The 25,172-nt window shown below is 43.2% G+C and overlaps 1 protein-coding gene across 1 annotated transcript in view; it reads right to left on the bottom strand.

The window, feature by feature from the left end:
* UNC5D (unc-5 netrin receptor D) overlaps positions 1-25,172 on the bottom strand; it is a 643,560-nt gene that overhangs the window by 69,843 nt on the left and 548,545 nt on the right. The window contains exons 9-11 of the mRNA XM_061404454.1: positions 17,908-18,093; positions 13,123-13,500; positions 6,698-6,782 (exon numbers count right to left, since the gene is read on the bottom strand). Coding sequence (XP_061260438.1) covers positions 6,698-6,782; positions 13,123-13,500; positions 17,908-18,093 — 649 coding nt within the window. The remainder of the gene's footprint in view (positions 1-6,697; positions 6,783-13,122; positions 13,501-17,907; positions 18,094-25,172) is intronic.

Genomic DNA, 25,172 nt, shown 5'->3' with positions numbered 1-25,172 from the left:
AGCCTACTTGATAAAGGAGGCTGTGTTCGGCATTGACTTAGCTGCTTAAATACCCTTGTGTCAGGAGAATCCCAAGGGCCTCTCACCTGCAAATACTTCTGGCAGATCCAAGTTCATGCCATTGCCTTTCTGTGAGGCTACTCTAGCTCCTGTGACATCAGGAAGCATTCTCTATTTTGTGAGTGAAGCAGTGCATAAAACCTAATCCTGTCTATGCCTAGACCTGGGGTAGAATTGGAAGGAAGCTGCTTAAGGCAATATTTTGGCATCAAAGTGACTTTAAAGCGGGGGGTGGGGGGGTGGCGCAAGATTTGATACCTGCTCCCCAGTGTTCCTAGCAGCACTATGTACAGCAGCCAAGACACAGAAGCAACTTGTGTCCTCCGACAGACAGATGGATAGAGAGTATGTGGCACATATATACAATGGAATATTACTCAGCTGCAAAAAGGAATGAAATCTTACCATGTGTCACATGGATGGACCTAGAGATGATCATACGAAGGGAAGATGTTGGAGTAGGATGTGCACTCATCTCCTGTGAGAAGACCAAAATCGCAACTAGCTGCTGAACAACCATGGAAAGGAGAATGTTGGATCCCACCAAAAAAAGATATCCCAAGTCCAAGGGGAAAGGAGAAGCCCCAACAAGATGGTAGGATGAGTGCAACTGCATTTAAAATCAAATCTCATACCCACCAGAAATGCTTGAAGGGTGCAAACAAAACCTTGTGCACACCAGGACCCAGGGAAAGGAGCAGTGACCCCACAAGAGACGGAGCCAGACCTGCCTGTGAGTGTTTCAGAGTCTGCTGCGGAGGCACGGGTCAGCAGCGGCCTGCGGTGGGGACAGGGGCTCTGGCTGCAGCAGTCCTGGGAGGTGCATGTGGTGTAAGTCCTCTTGGAGGAGGTTGCCATTAGCCCCACCATAGAGTCACAGAGCAGATGACCCACAAAACTGGAGGAGGGTTAGACCAAAGAAGTTCTCGCACTGTTGCAAAAATTCTAGGGCCCACAACAGATTTCCCAACCTGAGGATCCAGCAAAGGGACTGAGAACCCCAGGGAATTTGACTTTGAAGGCCAGTGGGATTTGATTACAGAACTTCCACAGGAAAGTCTGGGAAAACAGACTCTGGGAGGGCACAAACAAAGCCTTGTGGGCACCAGGAGAAAGGAGCAGTAACCCCACAAGAGACTGAGCCAGGGAAGTCAGTCAGATAAAAATAAATATCACTTATATGTGCAACCTAAAATAATGCAAAATAATCTATGAAACAGACTCACAGACATAGAAAACAAATTTATGGTTACCAAAAGGGAAAGTTAGGGGGAGAGATAAATTAGGAACTTGGGATTAATAGATAAATGACAAGGATTTATTATATAGCACATGGAATTACATTCTAACCCTTGTAACCTATAATGGAATAAGAATCTGAAAAAAAAAAAAACTGAATTACTTGGCTATACACCTGAACAGTATGGAGGTTCCTTAAAAAACAATAGAACTACCATATGACCCAGCAATTCCACTACTGGACATATACCTTGTGGTGGTGGTTTAGTCACTAAGTCATGTCAACTCTTGTGACCCCATTGACTATAGCCTTCCAGACTCCTCTGTCCAGGGGACTCTCCAGGCAAGAATACTGGAGTGGGTTGCCATTTCCTTCTCCAGCATATATCCTGAGAAAACCATAATTCACAAAGACATGCACCCAGTGTTCATTTCAGCACTATTTACCATGGCTAGGACTTGGAAGCAACCTAGATATCCACTGAAAGAGAAATGGATAAAGAAGATGAGGTATATATATACAATAGAATATTACTCAGCCATGAAAAGCAACCCAACTGGGCATCTGTAGAGATGTGGATGGACCTAGAGACTGTTACACAGAGTGAAGTAAGTCAGACATAGAAATATCATATATTTACACATATATGTGGAATTTAGAAAGAATGGTGAACTATTTGCAGGGCAGGATTAGAGATGTAGATGTAGAGAAAGGATGTGTGGACGCTGGTAGGAGGGGAAGAGGTGTGAAATGACCTGGGAGATTAGGCCTGACAGATCTACATGACTCTGTATAAAATAGCTGGGGGGAAGCTGCTGGGTAGCACAGGGAGCTCAGCTTGGTGCTCCCGGATGACCTAGAGGGGTGGGATGGGGGATGGAGGGAGGTCCCAGAAGTTGTATACATATGGCTGATTCATTTCTTCATACAGCAGAAAGCAACACTGTAAAGCAACTATACCTGAATAATAATAATAAAGCCTGGATTTATTTACTCTTAACCACCCCCTTCCTACCTTCTACTGTATAGAAATACTGGAAAATTTATCTTGGAGCTAGAAATCACTGGGTTTTATAACCCTTACACTGTTCTTTGTCTGGCTAAGTGCTACTGATCTTTTATCCACTTTCCCTTCTACCCCCTCTGTAAATCCATCCTTAGAATAGACTTAAGGTCTCCTCCATTTTCCCACTGCTCTCTGTGAAATTCTCTATTGCACCATAATTCCACATTGAATTATCACGTTACCATTGTCTTTCCCAAATCTGGACCCCTCTCTGTATGTTTCATGGTATTTCCATTGTTAGGCATAAGCTCTGTGTCTCAATCAAACACGTCTTACCAGACTCAAGAATAATATGCCTTAAAGTGGGACACAGTCTAAAAATACATTATTAGTCAAAAACTTTTGTTTTGGAGCCCACTCCTACTGCCATCTGAGGCAAATGTACTAAGTGTTCTTGGTCTTAATTTTCAAATCTACAAAATTAGAAGAATAATTATTGTTTACCATACAGATGGATGAGAAGATTAAAGGACATATACTTATCTAAAGTATTAATAGGTAAAATACTTTATCAAATACAATGTATTAATTAGGATTTCTTATTTTATCATCTTTAAGATTGTAGTATCACTGTATATATCATACAATCCTATAAATATCTCTAATAGATTAAGTACCAACTCTATACCCACAAAGAGTTTCATTAACTTACCTGCGGTCTCATGAATAAAAGCAGTGAGTCTGAACCCAAGGTTCGGATGCCTGAGCTCACACTCTTAGCCATCGAGCTCAAAAGTCTCTGAACATCATGTCCGCTAAGTTTCAGCACTGATGTGACACCTGTTTCCAGCCTTTCTTCCCTCAGCTACAATGTAACAACAGCAATTTACCACCGTAGATGTCTAAGGAATGTTCAACTTGATCCTGTCTGCTTCTCTTACAGAGCAATTCCAGGGGCTAAGCCTTGTAACGCAAGGTCAGAAAGCTGTTAAAGTCTCTGATGTCAAGGAGAGGTGGCATCCTTTAGTCCATGAGCCATGGAATTGGAGTCAGATATCCTGAAGTCAAATCCCAGCTCAGCTGGTGAGTAATACATCCTTGCAAAGCAGCTTCCTTTCTTGGAAACTTCATTTTTTATATCTTTTTGCTCATCACAAAATCTGTACAAAACTCTCTTTTTTTGTTACTGGGGAGATTAAATGACTTAAACGCATGTGAGAGCACCTTGCAAGTTATACTGAGAAGAGGTAAGTACTTTTCCGAGGATGCAAGGTCTCCTAGCAAACTAATGTGTACCTATATGCGCACAAAGTCAGCAGAGTTTATTTCCGCAGCATTATGACCAACCAAAGGTCCAGACTGATAAAAGAGGTTAGAAAAGCTTCATTAAGATGGTGGTTCAAGTCTGAGAGTACAGACAAAGCAGGAACATTGAGGAAGGAAAGTGACATCATTCTACCTAACAGGAAGTATTGGGTTGGTCAGAAACTTTGTTTGGATTTTCTGTCACATCTGAGTGAAATTTTTGGCTAATTCAATACAATCTCCTCTTGGAAATTTCCCAGGTATGCAAGAAGGATGTTCTAAGAAAGAGAGGGCACATTCAATTCAGACAAAGAACAACCTCACTTCAGACAAAGAACAACCTCACTTGAAACTTACCAAAATGTTAAGTATATCTGAGACTATCTGAGTATAGGGGTTTGTTCTGAGTCTGTGGTTCACTCCACACAGCTATATCCCTGGGCATCTGCTAAAGTATTTGCATCTGTGCTATCTGTTATAGTTCCACTAAGTCATCACCCTGCTACACCAGAGATGTAACTCAGGAAAGAGTAACAGAAATGTATCATCAATAGGAGAAGGGAATAGCCTTCAAACACAGAATCAAGATGGTGTTGGGGAGATCCCACTGTAATTTGCTGTGTATGGAGTGATGGGCAGTCAGAAAAATCCAACGCTCACACCTCTGAACTAAAAGTCAGAGCAGTGGTGTTCCAGCTTTACGAACTTTGCGGAAATGGGTCTTAATCTGAGCTCAAGTTCAGAATGACAGATGGCATAAGATGAAAATGGGTTTTCAAGTGATCTCACAAAGAAAAGAGAAGACACTAAATAGGTACATCAGTGGTCTCCTGATTAATCACAGGATTAAAAGCAGAACTCAGATCTGAGCAGCCCTCTAGCAAGCATGGAAAAAATTTACATGAGCTTTAAAAAAAGAGTAACTAAAAGGCATTTACTATTTTTAGTGTTATTTTTCAGTATGTAGTTTGGAGCTCCTTAAAAAGGAGCGAGAACAGCCAAGGAAGGTAAGTGGGCTGCAGTTTAGTGACCAGTCATTTCCATGAGAGGCAGGAACAGCTGGGAAGGTTTTGGCAAATGGAAATGTGTGCTTCCTATAATTTTATTTCATCCTCTGTTACATGCTCACCTCATAGATGGGAAGTTTTGGACGTTGTTCCTATTTCTGTCCAACTTCCTGAAAGGCAGCAATGAACTTACACCTTAGCTACAGATGGATAAAGCAAACGGATAAACCTGAAACTTGCAAAGCTTAGCAGGGTGTGATCCCAGGAGGCCAAATTTGTCTTTCAAAGCCTTTGGGCTCTGGCAAATTTTTATGTATTTTTTCCACTTCAGGATATCCCAAGAGCTAGTTCTCCCATTTTTGAGCCTTTTTATTTAAGTCCTTGCATGTTTGATGTCTTTGGACACAATCTAGCTCTTCCCTCCTAAGAAGAAGGGTCTAAGAGGTGAGGATTGGGGTGAGTTGTGCATTAGGTGCCTTTGAATTTGTGAAAGACTCCTGGGCTGGTTCTCGCATAATGTGGTAGAAGAAAGTAGGGATGGGTTTGCGAAGAAAGAGCTGAACACAGGCTCTGTGGACTCATTACCACAAAGGGAACAGGATGCAGAGTGGAGGAGGGTTTGCAAGAGACCATGATTTTCAGGCAAGGTTGCCTGGATTCTGCCTCAAACCTGATTTTTGAAGGATGATGCATTTAGACACTTATGTGTAATTGACCATGACCTCAATTTTGAACAGGTAGAGTTGCTTCAATAAATCCATCCAAAGAGACAAAAACAAGGTGACTATTCCAGAAAAGTCTGTTCTTAGGTCTGCTTAGTTGAGATTTTTGAATAAAACTTCTGCTTCTTGGTTTCCCTTTTGCCAAGTGCAGATACTTCAATACTGGAATGTTTTCAGGTGCCCAACTAAAGGACATCAGTCTACAGAACTGAGCAGATAACACAAGAGCCCAACATAGCTTACAAGCAATTCCTCCCCAACAGCCAACTAGCAGAGCCTTTTCTTCCATTTTTCTCAAATCCCATAGAGCAGAAAGTGAAAACCACTGGGTACAAACAAATCCTATTATGGAGATAGCTATCAAAGTCTGTTCAAACCATCTGTTTCTCTGTTTTTCTTTCATGTGTGTGTGTATTTTTTTTTTTTTTTTTTGCTAACAACAAAATCTATTCTAAACTAACCAAGATGTTATGACTGAAAATGCCAGAGGTATATAGATCTAGCTGATAAGAGAAATTGCTTTCTAAAGAGGAGTTTGGTTTATCTTAGGTGGAGGAAGGCAACATTTCTGGAAATACCATAGTTGAACTAGCAAAATAACCAGCTACTTTCATTAAAAAAGTATGAGGCAAGATTTGTATTTGTTCACGTAATTGAATTTAATGCTGCTGAAATTTGTCAGATCTGAAAGCTACTGAAGTGTAGACTATTTTTTTCTTTGAGAAAAATTGCTTAAGAAATTGTCTCTCGGCTATAGGGCAGGTGTTCTGTTGATACTAAAAGGTCACAAGGCAGTTATTCTCTGAATTTTTCATAATGTGTAAAACCAAAGAGTACCCCCAGGAGGATATGTTTTTCTTTTGAGAGGAGGCTTCTGTGAGACAGTGACTCTTTGTCGAGAAACCCTACTGATGGTGGTGCTATTGGTAAAGAACCTGCCTGCCAGTGCAGGAGACCTTAGAGACACAGGTTAGATCCATGGGTCGGGAAGATCCCCTGGGAGGAGGGAATAGCAACCCACTCCAGTATTCTTGCCTGGAGAACCCATGGACAGAGGAGCCTGGTGGGCTATAGTCCATGGGGTCACAAAAGAGTCGGATACGACTGAAGTGACTTAGCACAGCTACTGATATACTGGTTTTGGTGTCTGCCATCTAGATGTTGGTGACTTGGGGTAGCACTACAAACGGAAAGCCAACAAGTTTGCAATTGCTTTTTTCCTCTTTACAGTCCAAGTAGCTTACACTCTCACTCACATACGTCTATGTCACATTATCTTCGTAACTTCAGATTTTCTGCAGAAGTTCCACTTCCTACTCAAGATCTCATTAATATGCCATCCTTCTCTGTCTCTTACCTGGGTTCACCTTGGTTGATGGACATGTAAATTTCCCAGGAATTCTCCTCTGGGATGGCTCCATGTGGTATCAGTAAACTCACCCCTGAAACAGAAAAAGCCAAGAAGTTATTTGTAGATTCTCCAGTTATCCAGAAGCACCTCAGCTGAATAACTTACAGATGCTCTCAAAGATGGGCCACCTCACAGCAATTTATAGGAGTTTCACAAAGTGCAAAATAATAACAAGATATTGTTTCCTTCAGGGACATATAGAAGGGCATATCATTCAAGTGTATACTCAGATTTTTACTTAAAGTCTTTCTAATGTAAATCGGTACAGCTATTATGGACAATAGTATGGAGGTGCCTCAGAAAATTAAAAAGAGAGTTCTCATAAAATCTAGCAATCTCACTCCCGGGCATATGTCCAGAGACAACTGTAATTCAAAAAGATACCCACACTCCTATGTTCTCAGCAGCACTATTTACAACAGCCAAGACATGGAAACAACCCAAGTGCCCATCAATAGATGAATGGATAAAGAAGATGTGTGTGTGTATACACACACTAGAATATTAGCCATAAAAAATGAAATAGTGGCATTTGCAGCAATATGTATGGATCTAGAGATTACCAAGAAAAGTGAGAGAAAGAGAAACATATGATATCACTTATACGTGGGAGCTAATACATGGCACAAAACAGACAGACTTACAGACATAGAGGACAGACTTGCGGTTGCTAAGGGGGAATGGGGCAGGGAAGGACAATTTGGGATTAACAAATGCAAACTACTGTATATAGAATGGATAAGTAACAAGGTCCTACTGTATAGAACAGGGAACTACCTTCAGTATGCTGGGCTAAGCCATAATGAAAAAGAATGCATGTGTGTGTGTGTGTGTATATATACACACACAAAGGAATCACTTTGCTGTTCAGCAGAACTTAACACGAACACTGTAAGTCAACTATACGTCAATAAATAGAAATTTGAAAAAATTAAAGCCTTCCTGGCATTGTAAAAAGTCTATTATAAGATTAGGTATCCTGACACCCAGCACTATCATATGTATCTCAGACTAAGAATTTCAGTGTATCAGTTCAGTTCAGTTCAGTCGCTCAGTTGTGTCCGACTCTTTGCGACCCCATGAACCACAGTACGCCAGGCCTCCCTGCCCATCACCAACTCCCAGAGTTCACTCAAACTCACGTAACATCGAGTCGGTGATGCCATCCAGCCATCTCATCCTGTCGTCCCCTTCTCCTCCTGCCCTCAATCCCTCCCAGCATCAGGGTCTCTTCCAATGAGTCAACTCTTCACATGAGGTGGCCAAAGTACTGGAATTTCAGCTTCAACATCAGTCCTTCCAAAGAACACCCAGGACTGGTCTCCTTTAGGATGGACTGGTGGGATCTCCTTGCAGCCCAAGGGACTCTTAAGAGTCTTCTCCAACACCACAGTTCAAAAGCATCAATTCTTCATGTATCAGTTAGTCAGCTCTAAAATTTAAAAGGTATTTCTCTGGTTTCTTTCTATCCACTCATTTCCTGAAAAGGTATCTAGGATGATGAGTGAGACATTTAACATTTTTGCTGGAGCCTAGTGTGTAACTGTCTTCTAAAGGGTGCATCTTAAAGTCAGTTTAGGGAGGTGACTGATGGAGTGTGTTTTGTCAAGAGAACTGAAGGAGGGAAAACCTGTGAATAAGCTTAGGAACTGAAGATTCTGTGTAGCTACTATTTGGCTCCGTATTTCCAAACAGACGCTAGAAAAGATTAAGGCTAAAGATAACTTAGCTGTATTCATATCAATGTCAAATTGAAAGAAAACTCAGGTGGGGTGGGCACAGGAAGGCACCTCATACCACTCTGGGAAATTCCTCTCTTTTCTCCTGAATGCTATGAAGTTACTATTTCAGTTTGGCCAAAAGGGAAGAGTCTAGAGAGGGCAGAGAGTCTCTTTAATGTAGCTTCTTGCTTATAAAAAGAAATGAAATAGAGACACAGTTAAGATCTTGACAAAGTAAAATCTCAGGGTATCCTTTGAATAATGCAGCACTCACCTTTTCTCCTTTCATTAGAGCTAATGTAATTACACAGGAAGCTTTCAGGCTGCTGCTGATAAATTTACATCTAGAGATGGCAGACTTTACTGATATCCTTCCGTGTTCCTGTTCACTGCTATAGGATCGAGGAATGGAAGACTCATGGCAAAACAAGTTGTGTGGTTCACATTTACGAACATTATTCAGTAACACGCTAGTTATCATCAGTGTCTTTCACTAAAAATGAGGTCCATTTAAATCTTGCTCACAGCTTTTCAGCTAGGGTATCTATTTATATTCCAGACCCTAATGTCAACAGTAGGAGAACAGTAATTGCCATACTCAGTGGCCTCTGATCAGTTTTCTCCTTTAATTGCCCATCCTTCCTTAAATGTAGCTGCCAAATGAAGTGGGCTCCATTACATCCTTCCCTGCTGGGGAGCAGAAATTATACGTGTGATATTCAGTGTGTGTAAATGTCAACCCTAGACATTCTGTATTGTTAGTTTGCCATCACACTTCTCTCTGTTGCCTCTGTTTTAGACTATGATGATAAGAGACATTTAGACCTTATTTAGAGACAGAGCACAGAGTGTCACCATAAGAAATAATGCCATCTGAGCAATTAACCCAAAAGAGCTCTGTTGTGCTCCCATTTCACATTTTTCTCTATTCCCTGATTGAGGTATAATTCACATGCCTAAGTTATACAAATTAACGAGTTTTGGGGCAAGTGTATACGCTCATGTTACCATCACAGTCAAGACAGAATATTCCACTGCCGCAGAAAGCCCCCTCGCACCCTTCAGTAGTCAGTTCGATCACCAACCCAGACGATCATTTATTTGCTTTCTGACATGTTGATTAGTTTGTCTTTTCTAAATTTTCAAATAAAATCATACAGTGTGTTTTTTTTTAAAAAAAAAAAAGCACTCCAAAATCACTGTGGATGGTGACTGCAGCCATGAAATTAAAAGACATTTACTCCTTGGAAGGAAAGTTATGACCAACCTAGATAGCATATTCAAAAGCAGAGACATTACTTTGCCAACAAAGGTCCATCTAGTCAAGGCTATGATTTTTCCAGTGGTCATGTATGGATGTGAGAGTTGGATTGTGAAGAAGGCTGAGCGCCGAAGAATTGATGCTTTTGAACTGTGGTGTTGGAGAAGACTCTTGAGAGTCCCTTGGACTGCAAGGAGATCCAACCAGTCCATTCTGAAGGAGATCAGCCCTGGGATTTCTTTGGAAGGAATGATGCTAAAGCTGAAACTCCAGTACTTTGGCCACCTCATGCGAAGAGTTGACTCATTGGAAAAGACTCTGATGCTGGGAGGGATTGGGGGCAGGAGGAGAAGGGGACGACAGAGGATGAGATGGCTGGATGGCATCACTGACTCGATGGATGTGAGTCTGAGTGAACTCCAGGAGTTGGTGATGGACAGGGAGGCCTGGCGTGCTGCGATTCATGGGGTCACAAAGAGTCGGACACGACTGAGTGACTGAACTGAAGCGAAGGGTTTATTACATCTGTAACATGTGGCCCAATGCCTGGCAGAGAGTAAGCTCTCAGAAAACAAATCATGAATATATGAATGAATGAACAGAATTGAAAACTTTCAGTAAAAATAAAATAAAAAATTAAAAAACAGCCAGGCTTTGAGACATGCAGTCTTCTGCAGATCATCAGGGCCTGACAGTCAGAATAAATATGCATATGGACTTTTGAGGAAGGGCTGTTTGCAGAGCAGATCATATCGCATTCCTTTCAAGTCAGCTTAATTCCTTGTGTGTAGATTGAAACATTATTCATAATACACCGAAATTCAATCTGAATATGTAGGATCACTGGAGCTTTAAACGATCCTGTCTTTCCTTCAATCAGAAGTTGTATGATGATCCTTTAAACATACTTCCCTCCCCCACTTATTATCTAAATTGTACGTGGAAACTGAAGATAGTCGAACACCAGAGGTCGTGGGAGCTGATGGTGCTGGTGGCAAATTATATTTTATGAAGAATGAAGGCTCTGTAGGAACTCTTCACACTTGTGGTCCCCTAAAGATGTATCCAACAAGTCATTCAACACATTATTTCTGATTAAAGGATATACTCTCCCCCAAACTCCACCTATCCTGACAGCCTTTTATTTGATAGGACAACAAAACCACCTGAGTTTTTTGGTTCCTATTTTGCATAATAAATAATTTTTAGAGTGTGGGGACTGCTGCCAACCTTTCTCACAAACCACTGCCAGGCACCCTACAGTAATTTGGGATGGATAGCATGAGAACAATTTAATTTCCAAGCCTCTCTTCTTTATACTTTAGCTCCCCAGGGCATATTTTACATTTATGTTCTGCAAATAACAAAGCATATGTTTCAATTCCCTGCACTTATTTTTTTCTCAAATTCATTCCCAATGAACAGCTTCAGTCTGGTCTAGGGCTTCTCGTGCAGAGCTCTGAAAACACCCCTTCACAGAGTTGTTTGGGAATCATAGATAACGCTACTGGAACTTTGGGTTGTCAACCTAAATGCTCCTCAAGTCAGAAGGGAAGCAAGAAAAAAGTCTGTCGTCATGATTTCATTTCCCGTTCTATGATGAACATTGAACAAATACAGATGATAAATGGATGGATCCCGGCACTCCCTTCCTACACACACAGACGAGGACGGGACCAGTCTATTCAACCAGTAACTACTGAGAGCCACCTAAGTGCCAGCCACTAGGTAGGAAAGTGGAAATAATACAAAGGTACAAAAACTCAACACGCAAACTCATAATTCTGATGAATATACATACTCTTCTCTTCAAAAGGGCAGGTTCTGCATCTTTTCCTTTTCTAGATCCTACGTTTCCAATCACAGATTCTTTTTCTAAGGGGTCACAGAAGAGTCGGACATGACTCAGCAACTAAACAAGAAGTGAAGCCGCTCAGTCTTGTGTGACTCTTCACGAGCCCATGGACTGTCGCCTGCCAGTCTCCTCCATCCATGGGATTTTTCCAGGCACTAATACTGGAGTGGGTAACCATTTCCTCCTCCAGAGGATCTTCCCAATCCAGGGATCGAACCCGGGTCTCCCACATTGCAGGCAAACTCCTTGATGTCTGAGCCACCAGGGAAGTAAACAAGAAGAAGGGTACCTGGTAAATACGGCCACCTGCTCCCTACCATGGACCTCCTATCCGTCCTATCTCACCAGGAGGAGGGCATCCTACATGTGTGAAAAAAGATTCTTACCACGTCCTACTCATGGAGGAAGATTTAGAGAATTGGAAATTTAGAATACAACATCATTATTGGGTCTGCATTGGAGGGCTGTTTCCTTGAAATTAAGTTTTTAATGAACCAAAGGATATAGGAAAACCAATCATCAACTTGGAACAAACGGCAGGCACAAGTTCACTAATCTACTTAGAAGGTCAGGCAGTGGAACAGTAGCGTCTGACTAGTCCAACTACAGAATTCACTGTACAAGATAAAATGCTTGATATTTGAGGTGGGTTTGTTCTACCCTACAGAGAAATCTGCTAAGGCCTGCGTCCCAGCTCAATGCTATCCAGATCTTTAACAACAATGGCAGATCTGGCATTTTCCCTCTCCTCTCAGCCAACAGCGATGATTTAGAGCACTCCCTAAATCTCGTTGCTCAGATAGTGGGGCGGGGGGGTGGGTGGTGTTGGGGATTGCTCTCTTCCTCCATCCCACATCTTAGATGGCAGCTCTGAAGACTAACGCATAGGTAGAGTCAAAGTTATCTGGGCTGTACACGTCAAAACAACATGAAAATCTTCCAACCAAAAGGAAGAAAACACTCTTAGGCAGTCTTGAACTACATAGCCAAGGATCCGAGCTTGAATTCAGAACAGCAACCCCAAAAGGAACCCTCATCACTGCTCATCATAAAGCAACATGATAGCAAGGGTGACGGACGCTGACTATTCATCAGGTCAGTTACTGAGGAAGTTCGGGTGTCATTTCACTCATCTATCAACTTGTCTGTAAACCACGCTTCACTATAAACACGGTATTTGGCAGTCATATCAAAGAATGTTTTCAGTGCTTCCTGACCGTGTTCTAGGAAATATAATTCAAGGGGCTTAAACTCTAGGGACCACCCAAAACTTCCGAGCCAGCATGGCTGTCAGCCCTAACAGGGCATTTGATGCAGTGTATGGTCCATGCTGAGACGCAGACGGCAAAGTGTAACGTCAGCGCTGCTTCTGGCTTGCCGTGTAAATCAAGCCAACTTCCGGAGCTATGATGGTGTTCACTCTGACACCGGAAGAGTCAAGATCTTAAAAATGGACCTTACGGGATATCATCATGTAAATATAATACATTCAAACAAACGCTAGAAGATACACAAACGCACACTTACCACCCACCTGTATTTGGCATTACTAAGCGTCCTCCCAAATGGCCAAAGACACCCGTGGTCCTCAGCTCGGTCCGTGTAGGGAGTGATGACAAGTTCTGGATGTAGGGCGTCTTATTTCTGGCATGCACTGTCGTGAAGCTGCGGTTGTTTCCGTGGGGGAAAGTCCCGGAATGATTCTTGCCGTGGTACTCGGCTCGCTCAGACACTCCCAGGGAGACCATGAACGAGCTCTGCACTTTGACTTTGATGTCCGACAAAGGGTTAAAGAGTGAGGACTCCGTCATGAGCTCCTTGTCCAGGGGGTCCTGTAGACAGATGGGCCCACTGTACGTTCGGCTCACTGTCAGGTCCGGTTGCATGGAGGGGTTCAAGAGCAGGGAGTTACCTGGTCAGAGAAGATGGATCTGTCACTCAGAAGCTGTAAAGCATCATAGTAACTCCTTCACATGCTTCTACAAACTACACTGCATGTGCTTACCAGCTGTTCAGGTCACGGCTGACCCCTCAGACCTGCCCTGGGCATCTAAACTGTCTCTAACAGGCTGATCAATAGTGTCCAGAGCCTCGGAATCAGGAGCTCTGGCTTTTGCAGTCAATTTCCTGAATAGTGCCGATCTAACTCATTCTTTTCTCGAGCTCTTTATGTGCTATCTTTTCAAAACAATTATTTCTGGCACTCCACCAGGCAACTTACTCAGGTATGATTGTTTACGGGATTATTTTAACTGGCAAAGAGGAGCTTCTAAAAAAATAAAAGATGAAAGAAAGATGTTTTGCAATCCAGTTTGGAGCAAAAATAACATCTGTTCAGTTTAAATGGCAAAGAGATGACACAGCATGGTGACGAGGTGGTGCTGTTTATAACCGAGGTGGCGTGGGTGCCAACACGTCTCCCATGGAATTCTGGGCAGTTTCTGGGGGAGGAAATGTGTCCTCAGAGCAAAAGGGTCAGGGGGCTTCACGAGCTGCTCCATGTCTGAGCAGCCAATTCACTCTGATAACATGAATGTCACTCTGAGAGGCACAGAGGATCCCAGCTTCCACAAGGGGAGCAGCTGAGAATGGTTTCTTTCTGACTCAAAACAAATGGAGAAAAATAATCCTTACAAAAACATGAGAAATTGGACTTTCTCATCGGCTGGGACATAACCATTTTTTTTCTATGCCCAAATATTAAAAAGAAATGCTGTGATATTTTCTTGTGATGAAGTAATCTCATTTATTAGTAAATAACAAAATAACCCTCAGTTCCAAACTTCCTGCCCATATCAGTCCATCAATGTGACATCTCAAATTGAAACCCAAAACACATTAAACCATTTTCCTTTGGGGCCTGACAAAAATGTTTCGCATGTGATATTTTGGAAAATGTTGCAATTTCAGACCATATCCTATTAGCTTCTATTGTTTTTCCATTTTCATAATTTGTAACAACACCAGCAGGAAATCTATAACCCTGACTTTTCCCACCTCTTTGTTCTGACGCTCTAAGAATCCCAAATCACAGAGGAGCAGGTTCAAAATGAGATGAAATACCTTATAGATGTAAAAGCACCTTGATGAGGCATTTTTCCATGTTTGAGGATCTTTTTATATTATAAGGAGCTGAGCTTTTTAACAGAACTGCACTAAACTTTACAGATACCAGTCTTACTCTGGGTTATGAAGCAAGAAGCAGGATGGAAGAACCATCTCACATCTGAAAAGTTTGGAGCAGGGGTTTCCACTGGTGCCTGAAAAAGCATCTCTCTTGGTCTCATGGCTGTTTTCTCTCACGCCCTCACCTTCTAACGTTTAATTTCTGGCTACTGTTAGAAGACCCTGCTATCTTATGTAAAGTCAAGAAGCAAAAACATTTCCTAGAGTTAGACTTAAGTCTTAATTGCCTATTACTATACACACATACATATGTGTATGTTTGTGTATGTGTATATATATGAAAAATACACACACATATACACATATAAAGTTGGTGGCCAACTTGATTTAAGTCTGACTGAAGATAATTCCCCAGTGACCACAAGTTTCTCTTTGGATGTCCTTTTCAAGGCCCTGGTCTACTCTATGACATTCTATTAAATCTCACTGTTCACCCTGCTGGGGCTCCAATCATATTTGCTCAAGAAGGGATGTCATAAAGACAACAGAGCACCCATGTAAGGCATAGCCTCACCGTGAATGCAGGGGAGAGTAGAATTTGGATAAGGGGCTTCTGTTGTATCACTAGTTTTGTGAGTTCTTGGTTAAAGAAAATGGTAAAAATAAGTTTGGAAAGGCTACATACTCTCTGAGAGAGTCACAGTATAAGTTTCCTACATTCTGAGATGCCTCATGGTAATAAGATGTATCAGCTTATCCAAGTCAGCCTTCCCCAGATGCTCCGATCAGGGAACCGCCCCTCTCACCCATCACCTGCTGCTCTGCGGAACTCACTGGTGTCCTCTGTCAAGGTATGAGGAGACAGGCAGCTTCTAGAAGGATGTGCTCTACATTGACTGAGTACCTTAAGCCAAAGTATTATAAGCCAGGTTATTCCAGGCTGTTTCACCCTCACAAGGCCCCCCTGAGATAGATGTTAGTATGTCCATTTTACAGCTGGAAAAATTGAGACAGACAGAATAACTGATTTACTAGGTTTTACAGCAATTTTGGATTCAAATCTGACTTCAGAGCCTCTGAATTTACACACAAAGCTGCCACCCACTACTGTGTATTCTGTTTTTCACTGATAAGGTCTGAGACAGTGATATCTTATGATTTGATGGAGATATAATTTTAGTTTCTTACACAGTCGCAAGACTAGTTCCTTGGATGAAGTGAAGTCGCTCAGTCGTGTCTGACTCTTTGCGACCCCATGGACTATAGCCTACCAGGCTCCTTAGTCCACGGAATTTTCCAGGCAAGAGTACTGGAGAGGGTTGCCATTCCTTCTCCAGGGGATCTTCCCAACCCAGGGATCGAACCCGGGTCTCCTGCACTGCAGGCAGACGCTTTATCGTCTGAGCCACTAGTTCACTGCATATACTTCTAATTAAATCATATATACTGAACTTCCCTGGTGGCTCAGTGGTAAAGAATCTGCCTGCCAATGCAGGAGACAGGAGTCTGATCCCTGGTCTGGGAAAATCCCACATGTTGTAGAACAATTAAGCCTGTGCGCCGTAACTATTGAGTCTGTGCTCTAGAGCCCGGGCATGGCAGTTACTGAAGCTGGAAGACCCTAGAACCCATGCTGTGCCACAAGAGAAACCACCGCAGTGAGAAGCTTGGGCACCACGACTTTAGAGTAGCCCCCACTTGCCACAACTAGAAGAGAAGTCTGCACACAGCAGTGAAGACCCAGCACAGCCAAAATAAGTCACATGTACTAAGTCACATAAGCTTAGTACATTGAGGTGACATGTTTTTATCTGAGATCAACCAGACTTAGACCAGAAGCCAAGGTGCCAGAACGTCAAAGTGTTAGCTGCTCAGTCGTATCCGACTCTTGGGACCCCATTCACTGTAGCCCCCCAGGCTCCTCTGTCCATGAGATTCCCCAGGCAAGAATACTGGAGTGGGTTGCTATGCCCTTCTCCAGGGGATCTTCCCAACCCAGGGATGGAAAGCGGGTCCCCCACATAGAAGGTAGATTCTTTACCATCTGAGCCACCAGGTGTCAGAAGTGAGTGGTAAGCAGTCAAGTCGCTTGTGTCTCCCACCATCTCCCCATCCTAGCCTGCTTGGCTTTCCACTGCACCATCCTATCCCTACTCCATCACTGCCAAGCAGTAAGATTTCTTGTCCTGTACTGTAGGTGTTACTCACAAGCAATAAACAGAAATAAAAGTGACAATATTGATCACAAGGGTCAAAGTAGAAAACTTCATCTATGGAAATGAGACGGTTCCATTTTTTCTAAAATAAAAGCCATTTATGTCTCATCTCCGTCTCCCAATCAGGAACAGAGTTAGTTGGTAGAAGAAAATCAAATGACTCTTCTGTTTTCAAAATGAAATACTGCTATTGTTTGACATGATAAATTTTCCTTCCCTTCCAACAGAAGACTGCTTCAAGGTGGCAAAGGCAGAGAGTCATTTAGGCTGAGAATTTCATTTTTTCTCTGGTTAACTAGCCCATCATACATCCTCTAAAATCCTTTTACTTATTTAAAATAGAAATAACTCCACTGAATAAAATAACTCCATCTAATAAATAGTGTAATAAATATGCCTGTTAGAGTCATTGGTTTGTAGCTTTGAATAATCAATATTTTAGTTAACTAAACATACATTCCCAAAGCAGGCTGGTTAAAATAGAAAGTTGGGTGACCTGAGGCACTGACTACATATCAAAGATGGACACGCCATATTTAAAATGTGGGTAATGGTAAATCGAGGAGCTTCCCGGGTGACTCAGTGGTAAAGCATTTGCCTGCAGTGCAGGAGACTCAGGTTCAATCCCTGGCTTGGAAAGATCCCCTAGAGAAGGAAATGTTAACCCACTCCAGTATTCTTGCCTGGGAAATCTCATGGACAGAGGAGCCTGGTGGGGTACAGTCTACAGGGTCGCAAAACAGACACGACTGAGTGACTAAGCAACAATAGGTAATTGAGACCCATTGGTCCTCAGGGCAGCCAAGAACTCAGACAGACTCCTGCATCAAACCTGGCGTCCTAAGGTGTGAAGACAATTTTGGAGCGGCTCCCAGTGCCAAGAGCCACCCTCACACAGGACCAAAGAGCACGAGGGTCCTGCGTGAGTGTAGTCTACGGTCCTGAGGATGTGCTGTTGGGGGCCCTACGCCGCTGACCTTGACGGACTGTTTTGAAGTTGAAGGTCTGGAAGCCACCTGTCAATGCAGAAGAGTCGATGACGTCCACACCATAGTCACTCTGGCTGCGTCTGTACAGGGTGATGCCGATGACCAGGACTGCAACAGCCACAACCGCGGCACCCAAGCCTGAGTACAAAGCGATGTCACTGGCATTCTCGATGCCTGAAAGACACAAAAGCAATCCTCAATGGCCAACATGGGCACAGTGCCAAAAAGCCACCCCAGGACACAGAATGAAACACTCTTGGAATTTTTGGAGCTACGGATCAGGCAACATGACAGATGTGGCTAGTCGCGAGTTGACTCTCCAACAATAATCAGGTTCTCGAAGACCTTGTATAAACCAAAGGGATGCTAGTTAAATAACTTAACTGCATTAAGGTAGCTTACCACATAATGGAATCTGCAACAGAAGCAATTTTGCAAAGAATATAAGAGTTTTCAAGGAAAAACAGGCAACTGCTTAATTTGCTTGTTTTAGGAAATCTTATTGCCCTGCAAAGTTTTTTTTTTTTTAAATATATATATATACTTTATTTTTGTTGGAAAACATGAGACCCACGTACAATGACAAAATATGGGTGAACCGCTCTGCTTGTCTATGGCCTGGGCGCATGCATTCACAGAGAGCATTCTCGGGTGATAAGGTAACGCATGGTCTATGAGTCAAGAGACCAGAGCTCAGGAGTATGAACTTGAGCTTTGGCCCACGTCACTCAGTTCATCAGAACGCTGACGTTCATCAGAACGCTGACAGTCATCAGGGTATTTACAATCATTATGAGCGACTTTCTGTTGTGAGATATGAAAAGCACTCGGTCCCAGGCACTCTTATGTCCATGGTAAATGTTTGCTGGCACCAACTGAATGCTTGACTCTAGAAGTTTGTTTTTGTGGACGAGGACTGGTCTCTAAGAGGGCACATGCTGTTTCTCCCATACCTCTCCTACTCCATCCTATTGAATGCATGGGCAAAGCAAAAATAAAAGCGTTAGTTTGAAATTTAGATGGTGGGCGTCTCCCCATCCCCCAAGATAACACTGTAGCTGCTTTCCAACCCTTTGGCTAGAGGTCCTCGGGGTGTGGTTGATTCCTGAGGAGCCTTGGAATGGCTAGTGCAATTCAGCATGACATCTACCCAAGAACATGTAAGTCTTGAAGTGTGTTAACAATGGAAGGTGGCAAGTATTCACTACATAACTGATCTCCTTACAGATTATGTGGTAGTCATACTAAACAGGTCCAAAAGTAATTACTCTGTCACCCCTGCTGAGTTTAGCAGATAAAATAAACCCATCATATATTTACCTTGTAATTGCACAGCACTTAGTCTGTGCTCACCGCACCCTAATATGCTACTTATGTTATCAAGTGAGGAAGACTAACCACACGGCTAAATTTATTTTCAACGAAGTTAGTGGACTATAAAATAAGGTCCCGCCAAATGAAAGCAGGAACAAGGAAATCAAGCAGAACCAGATCAGTAATAGGGCGGCCAACACATAAAAATAATTCATGGGGGAGAAAAACAGTCATCTCAAAGAACAGTATCGGAAAGGTCAGAGGGTGATCAGACCCTTTTCATAACAGCAACCTGGGGGGTGTTGAGAAACAGTGTGATCTAGGCTTTAGTTCAACTTCATGGTGGTCCAAATGGGAGAGGGCCAGGGATGGTGGGGGGTCAGTGGTGGTCTTCCCCAGCCCCCCAGAACCACAGAGTGAAGCCTGATGCCACCGCCAAAGTTCCAGTGTCCAAATAGGTCATGTGGGGAGAAAGAAGGGGAGTCATCACCCCATTCAGTCTCACTCTCCCTCTACTCAATTAAATTCCTTGGAGGGAATCATTAGAGAAGAGAGAAGTCACAAAACACAGCAGGTACGGCAAGCCAGGGCACCAGGAGCAGGGAGAGAACTGGACTGGACCCAGTGAGCCTTCCCCCTTCTTCCCTCCAGGTCCTTGGGCGCTGCTCATGGATGGCACCATCATCTTAAAAGGTGTATCTGGGGAGAATACACCTGCTCAGCAACTAAAGAAAGAGCCTCGCAGGGTCCTGAATGCAGCTGCTCTGTCACTGAGCTGGCAAAGTAGATGCAAAGACATCTTTAGCTTCCCAGGTACTAAAATAGGAAGGGCCAGAAGCCAGAGGATGACCAACGTGAAAGTACTTCTGCTGAAAATGGATATCACTGGACGTGAAATCCTGACACAGAACTCAGTAGCAGGAACAAGCTGTCTTTGTTCCCCTGGATTCCTATCTTGCTGTTTCTGGCGTCCACCCTCTTGCTACCCAGGTAACCAGAATTCTCCGTTCTCAAGTTATGAGTTCTGTTTTAGAAAAGGTCTCTCCGGCTTCAGATGAAGGTATCAACGTCAGATATAGCTCATTGTGTTTGCTCTTCCAGGAATATGTGCAGAACCTCTTAATAACCTCTTAATAAATACTGAATTATAAAATTTTTAGAAATGAATATGGGGACTTTGGGGCTAGGGTAGGGAAAGAAGGGAGAGAGACTCATACAGGGATCACTGCTTCCCTAGGAGGCTCACCCTAGCACCTGGTGGGACAGTTTGACCTAGACTCAGAAGTCCATGGGATTCATTTTACAAGAACAATCTGTCCTGGCAATTTGATGTTTCTACATCTAATGATCTCATCATTCAACATACACTTGTGACGGGTCAACTGCTCAGTGGAAATGAAGACATATGGGTGAAAATTAACATGTGGTCCATATTCTCCATTGTTTCTTGTCTGAAAGACAAGGCTATGATGGGACTCCGGTATCCAAGTGCAGCTACAGATGCAGACACGAGTCCTCAAGACCTCATCAGTCATCCTTAGAGCTCAGTCTTCTAAAGTTGAGTCACTTCCTTCTTCTTCCTCTTTTTCTCTTCTCTATTTACCTGCTTTTACTTCATCTTATTCTTCCTTTATTCCCCCTGCCCTGCTGCTGCTGCTAAGTTGCTTCAGTTGTGTCTGACTCTGTGCGACCCCATAGACGGCAGCCCACCAGGCTTCCCCGTCCCTGGGATTCTCCAGGCAAGAACACTGGAGTGGGTTGTCGTTTCCTTCTCCAATGCATGAAAGTGAAAAGTGAAAGTGAAGTCTCTCAGTCATGTCCGACTCTTTGCGACCCCATGGACTGCAGCCCACCAGGCTCCTCTGTCCATGAGATTTTCTAGGCAAAAGTACTGGAGTGGGGTGCCATTACCTTCTCCGTCCCCCTGCCCTACCATTTGTGAATCTTTTTTCTCCAGGACAGTAGAGTAGGTTTCCCTGTAAAGATTCCTGTGTCCTTACAAATGTAATTGATTCCGTTTTCATGTGTGTCCAGGACTGGCCCCAGGAGAACCTGAGGTTTAGGCTTGATGTCTGTGTCTGTGAGCACATAGGCACTTGGAGGGGTGCCACGCAGAACCACTCCACATGTGCACGTGTACATATGTGGTCACACTCAGCTCTCATTGGAAGAACATCAGAAGTCACTGCTTCCACCTGCTAGCCAAAGGCCCTGTGCCCCTTTCAGATTATAAGGATGGGTCTTTGTCATATACCCCCCATCCCTCTAGGCATCTAGGCCCTTCCCATCTCTGTCTACCCATCCGTCAGTGCAGGGCCCCCTCCTCCAAGCCAGCTGGACTGTGCCTTGGCTAGTCCACCAACCCTGCCAACCCCTGGTTCTCTGAACTCTGACATCACTTATGGCTCCTCGAACTCTTTTTGGATCTTTCGATGGGTAATGACCTGAATGCCAAGGCATCCTACCTGCTTGACACTCGGCACAAGCACTTCTCTGTCATTTCCCCCAGAAATGTGTGAGTCATCCTGTGCAGCTATCTGTTGATTGCTCCCTGGACTCAGACTAGCCTGAGGGAGACTGTAGAACCCCTGCCACAGAGATCGCCTTTTCCTTACAGCCACACACACACATTTACATCTGTCTGCTCACTCTTACATCTGGGGCTGGTTTGTTTCCTCCAACTCATTCTGAACAAAAAGCTTTGATCAGGCTATTCTGCCTTTGTGGGCAGAGGGTGTTTTTTTTTTTCCTCTGGATTTCTGTCATACATATCAATGTGTGATTGATGTCTTTCCCGGGTTTCCATCCCCATTTCCTCTCTCCAAGCACTGTGAAAGCTTTAGGTCAAGTTCAGAAGGGCGCAACATGTGGTATAAAAAATTGTGCATGATCTATAGGATAAAGAAAACAAAAATAAAAACGATGGGGAAATCTCTTATATTGCAAATTAGTCAGAAACTACAGAAGGATCTGTTCATTGCTGGAAGGAGTGGGAACTATCTACAGAGAAAGGCTGCAAAGATTAATAGTTGGAAACTAGGACCCTGGAAAGGAACGTTTATGGGTTCATTTGGCCTGGAGAAAAGAGAACTATAAAGTGGCTTGTGGGGATCTTTAATGCATAAAGCGTGGTTCTAAAAAGAAGCTCACAGTAGGTGCCCAGTGAACCTTCATTTATGATGAAGCTAGTAACCAGCTCGTCACCCACTCTAACAAGGGCTGAAAAGGAGGACCTGGCCTTTTATTATAGCAATTGGGACTCTGTTAGATATTAAAATGACCTTTTCTACAAGGAGGGTTGTTGAAAAAAACAACTGTGCTGTATTTCTGAGGAAGCTTGTGAAATCTCCTTTAGAGTTTCTCAAAACCAGCATGACTTGACAATAGTCTGCAGTTATATTTTTGGTCAAAGCTGGTGAGAAAGGCTAAGTGACTTTTCAAAGTCCTTTTGTGTTGGGGGCCAGAGTGAGGTACTCCGCCCATGGCAAAGGTCATGAGGAAGGAGGCTCGACATACGCAAAGGCGAGCTCAAGCCTCAGGAGTCCCCCTGGAAATCCTTGAGCATCTATCCCCATAACCAGAGCCTGCCTACTTTACTACTTTGTGCTCTCACCTACACCTTTGACTTTACGGGGGGCTGTCCCCCACCACCTCTTTTGGAGAAGGAATTAACTTAGAGCTCCAGTTAATAATAATTTCTGGGCGTGATAGGAGTGTTTCAACCTACAAACTCCTCTGAAGGTTCTCTAGCCTGCCTGACAGGCTTGTCCGGCCACATGTGATTGCTCACAGCCTTCCAACAGTGAGAGGCATGAGATGCTTTAAACCTTCTAAAAACAGGTTCTTTAGAGAAGTTAGAAAACTATAAGTATAATGGGCTGATTAGAAATTGTGTTGGTGAAGGGTTTTTCATTTGTTGAGCCAATGTTTGTTGCTAAGTCTCCACATCCCCTGCCCTTACACACATTAATGACTATATAGAAGAAATAAGTATTAACCTTTGATATTAATCACGTTAGACCTTAGGCTAAGTAAATTCTTTCCTTAACTAAAACCCACTACACCCTCACCCTATAGGAATGTAACTTTATTTGGGTGGTGTCTGTTTTAAGAATAATCACCCCTGGAGAAATAAGTGTCCTGGTTGACTGACCGTTGTCACAAGGAGAGGGTCATAAATTGTCAGCAGGCCCCCCTGGCCAGAAGATGATGTAACACCCCTAAGACCTCTGTATACATTTGTATGAAGCACCTGACTTTGATAAAAGTCAGGACTGCTGACCCCACGTGACTTTTGCATAACATCTCAGTGTATAAAAGTAGACCATGGAAAATAAAGAATGGGGATCAGTTTCTCGAAATACTGGTCTCCCCATGTCTCTCTCTCTTTCACTCTGGCTGACTCTCCATCTGGAGCGCAGAACCCACCATGCTTACTAATTATGCCCGGGCTTCTAAGATCCGACCGGGGAGGCCTCAGTGTCTCCTCTCCTTCGGGAGAACGGAAGGACGCCTGTGGCCTACGTAAGTGGTGCAAACTTCTTGTCTTGAAGTTTTACTGGTCTCCCGCGTAAACCAAGCCACTCAGCCTCTTTTCTCCACTGAATTTTCCTACTGAGCTATCCTTATTCTATTACTCTTTATATCTTTAATTAATATCTAATTGAAGCTATTGTATCCTGACCCTCGCTGACGCCGTCCCCACTTCGAAGACCCTGGATCAGCCGGGGCAGGACCCCGGCACTTTTGAACTTCAGAGTTCAAGGACTAGGTATTCACAGGCTCCTGTCCTTATGAATTATAATCATACCTAGTCATTCATAGTGACATATGTACCGAAAGGACTAAATTTAAGGGCTGTTTATTTAGTTTGCCTTCCTCTCTTCACAGGACTCTCATTTGAAAGACATATTAACTCCACTTATTTATGGAAATTTAGCTCAATTCCCATATTATGAGTTTAAGTATCAGATTAGAATCTATTTTACAGGATTAGATAGCTACACAAAATGAATAAAGGAGCACAACAAAATGCCTTTCAAAACATACAGTTAGAGAATGTGGGACTGACATGTACACGTGGCTAGATTTAAAACGGGCCAACAAAGACCTACTGTACAGCACAGGAAACTCTGCTCAAAGTCATGTTAACAACCGAAATGAGAAAAGAATTTGAAAAGAACAGAACATGTTTATGGATAACTGAATCACTTTGCTGTAAACCTGAAACTATCACAGTGTCGTTAATCAACTCTACTGCACTATAAAAGTCAAGAAAAACATATGGTATTCTCTTCTTATCTTATTGGATACTGTAGAATGACCACTGCTCTTGTTTTAGAAGGAAAAAACTCAGCAACTTGACTTGATGTGTATAAGGCAGTGAATCCCTAAGGAATTCACACAACAGAGCTTCACAAAGAGAAGGCTGAGAGAGAGAACATGAATGGAAGACAGAAGAATTAGCTGCTCCGCTGGACTCCCAGGAAGCAGCAGTCTCTAGCCCAGCCCCGCCTCATCCTGGCCCAGAGGTACAGACAGGGCCGTAGACACCGAGGGGTGTGCCACAACATTTAACTGCACGCTAGCACATAACAGAAGTTATTGTTCGAACTGTTCATACTTGTCATTGAGAAGCCACATTCCTTGAAAACAGCATCAGAAAATAACTTTGAAGTGGTCAGCTCTGGTCAACCATGGTGAGCAGTTCTGATGATACTTTGCATTGCCTGGAATCTCACAATCCCGTCACCAGTCAGCATCTCGGTTTTTCCACCTTAGTGAAGTGAGTGAAGTTGCTTAGTCATGTCCAACTCTTTGCGACCCTGTGGACTATAGCCCACCAGGGTCCTCTGTCCATGGGATTCTCCAGGCAAGAATACTGGAGTGGGTTGCTATTTCCTTCTCCAGGGGATCTTCCCGACCCAGGGATCAAATCC

Source organism: Bos javanicus, chromosome 27, assembly GCF_032452875.1.
Source record: "Bos javanicus breed banteng chromosome 27, ARS-OSU_banteng_1.0, whole genome shotgun sequence".
Lineage (NCBI taxonomy): Eukaryota > Metazoa > Chordata > Mammalia > Artiodactyla > Bovidae > Bos > Bos javanicus.
This window is presented reverse-complemented; position numbering and strand designations above follow the sequence as displayed.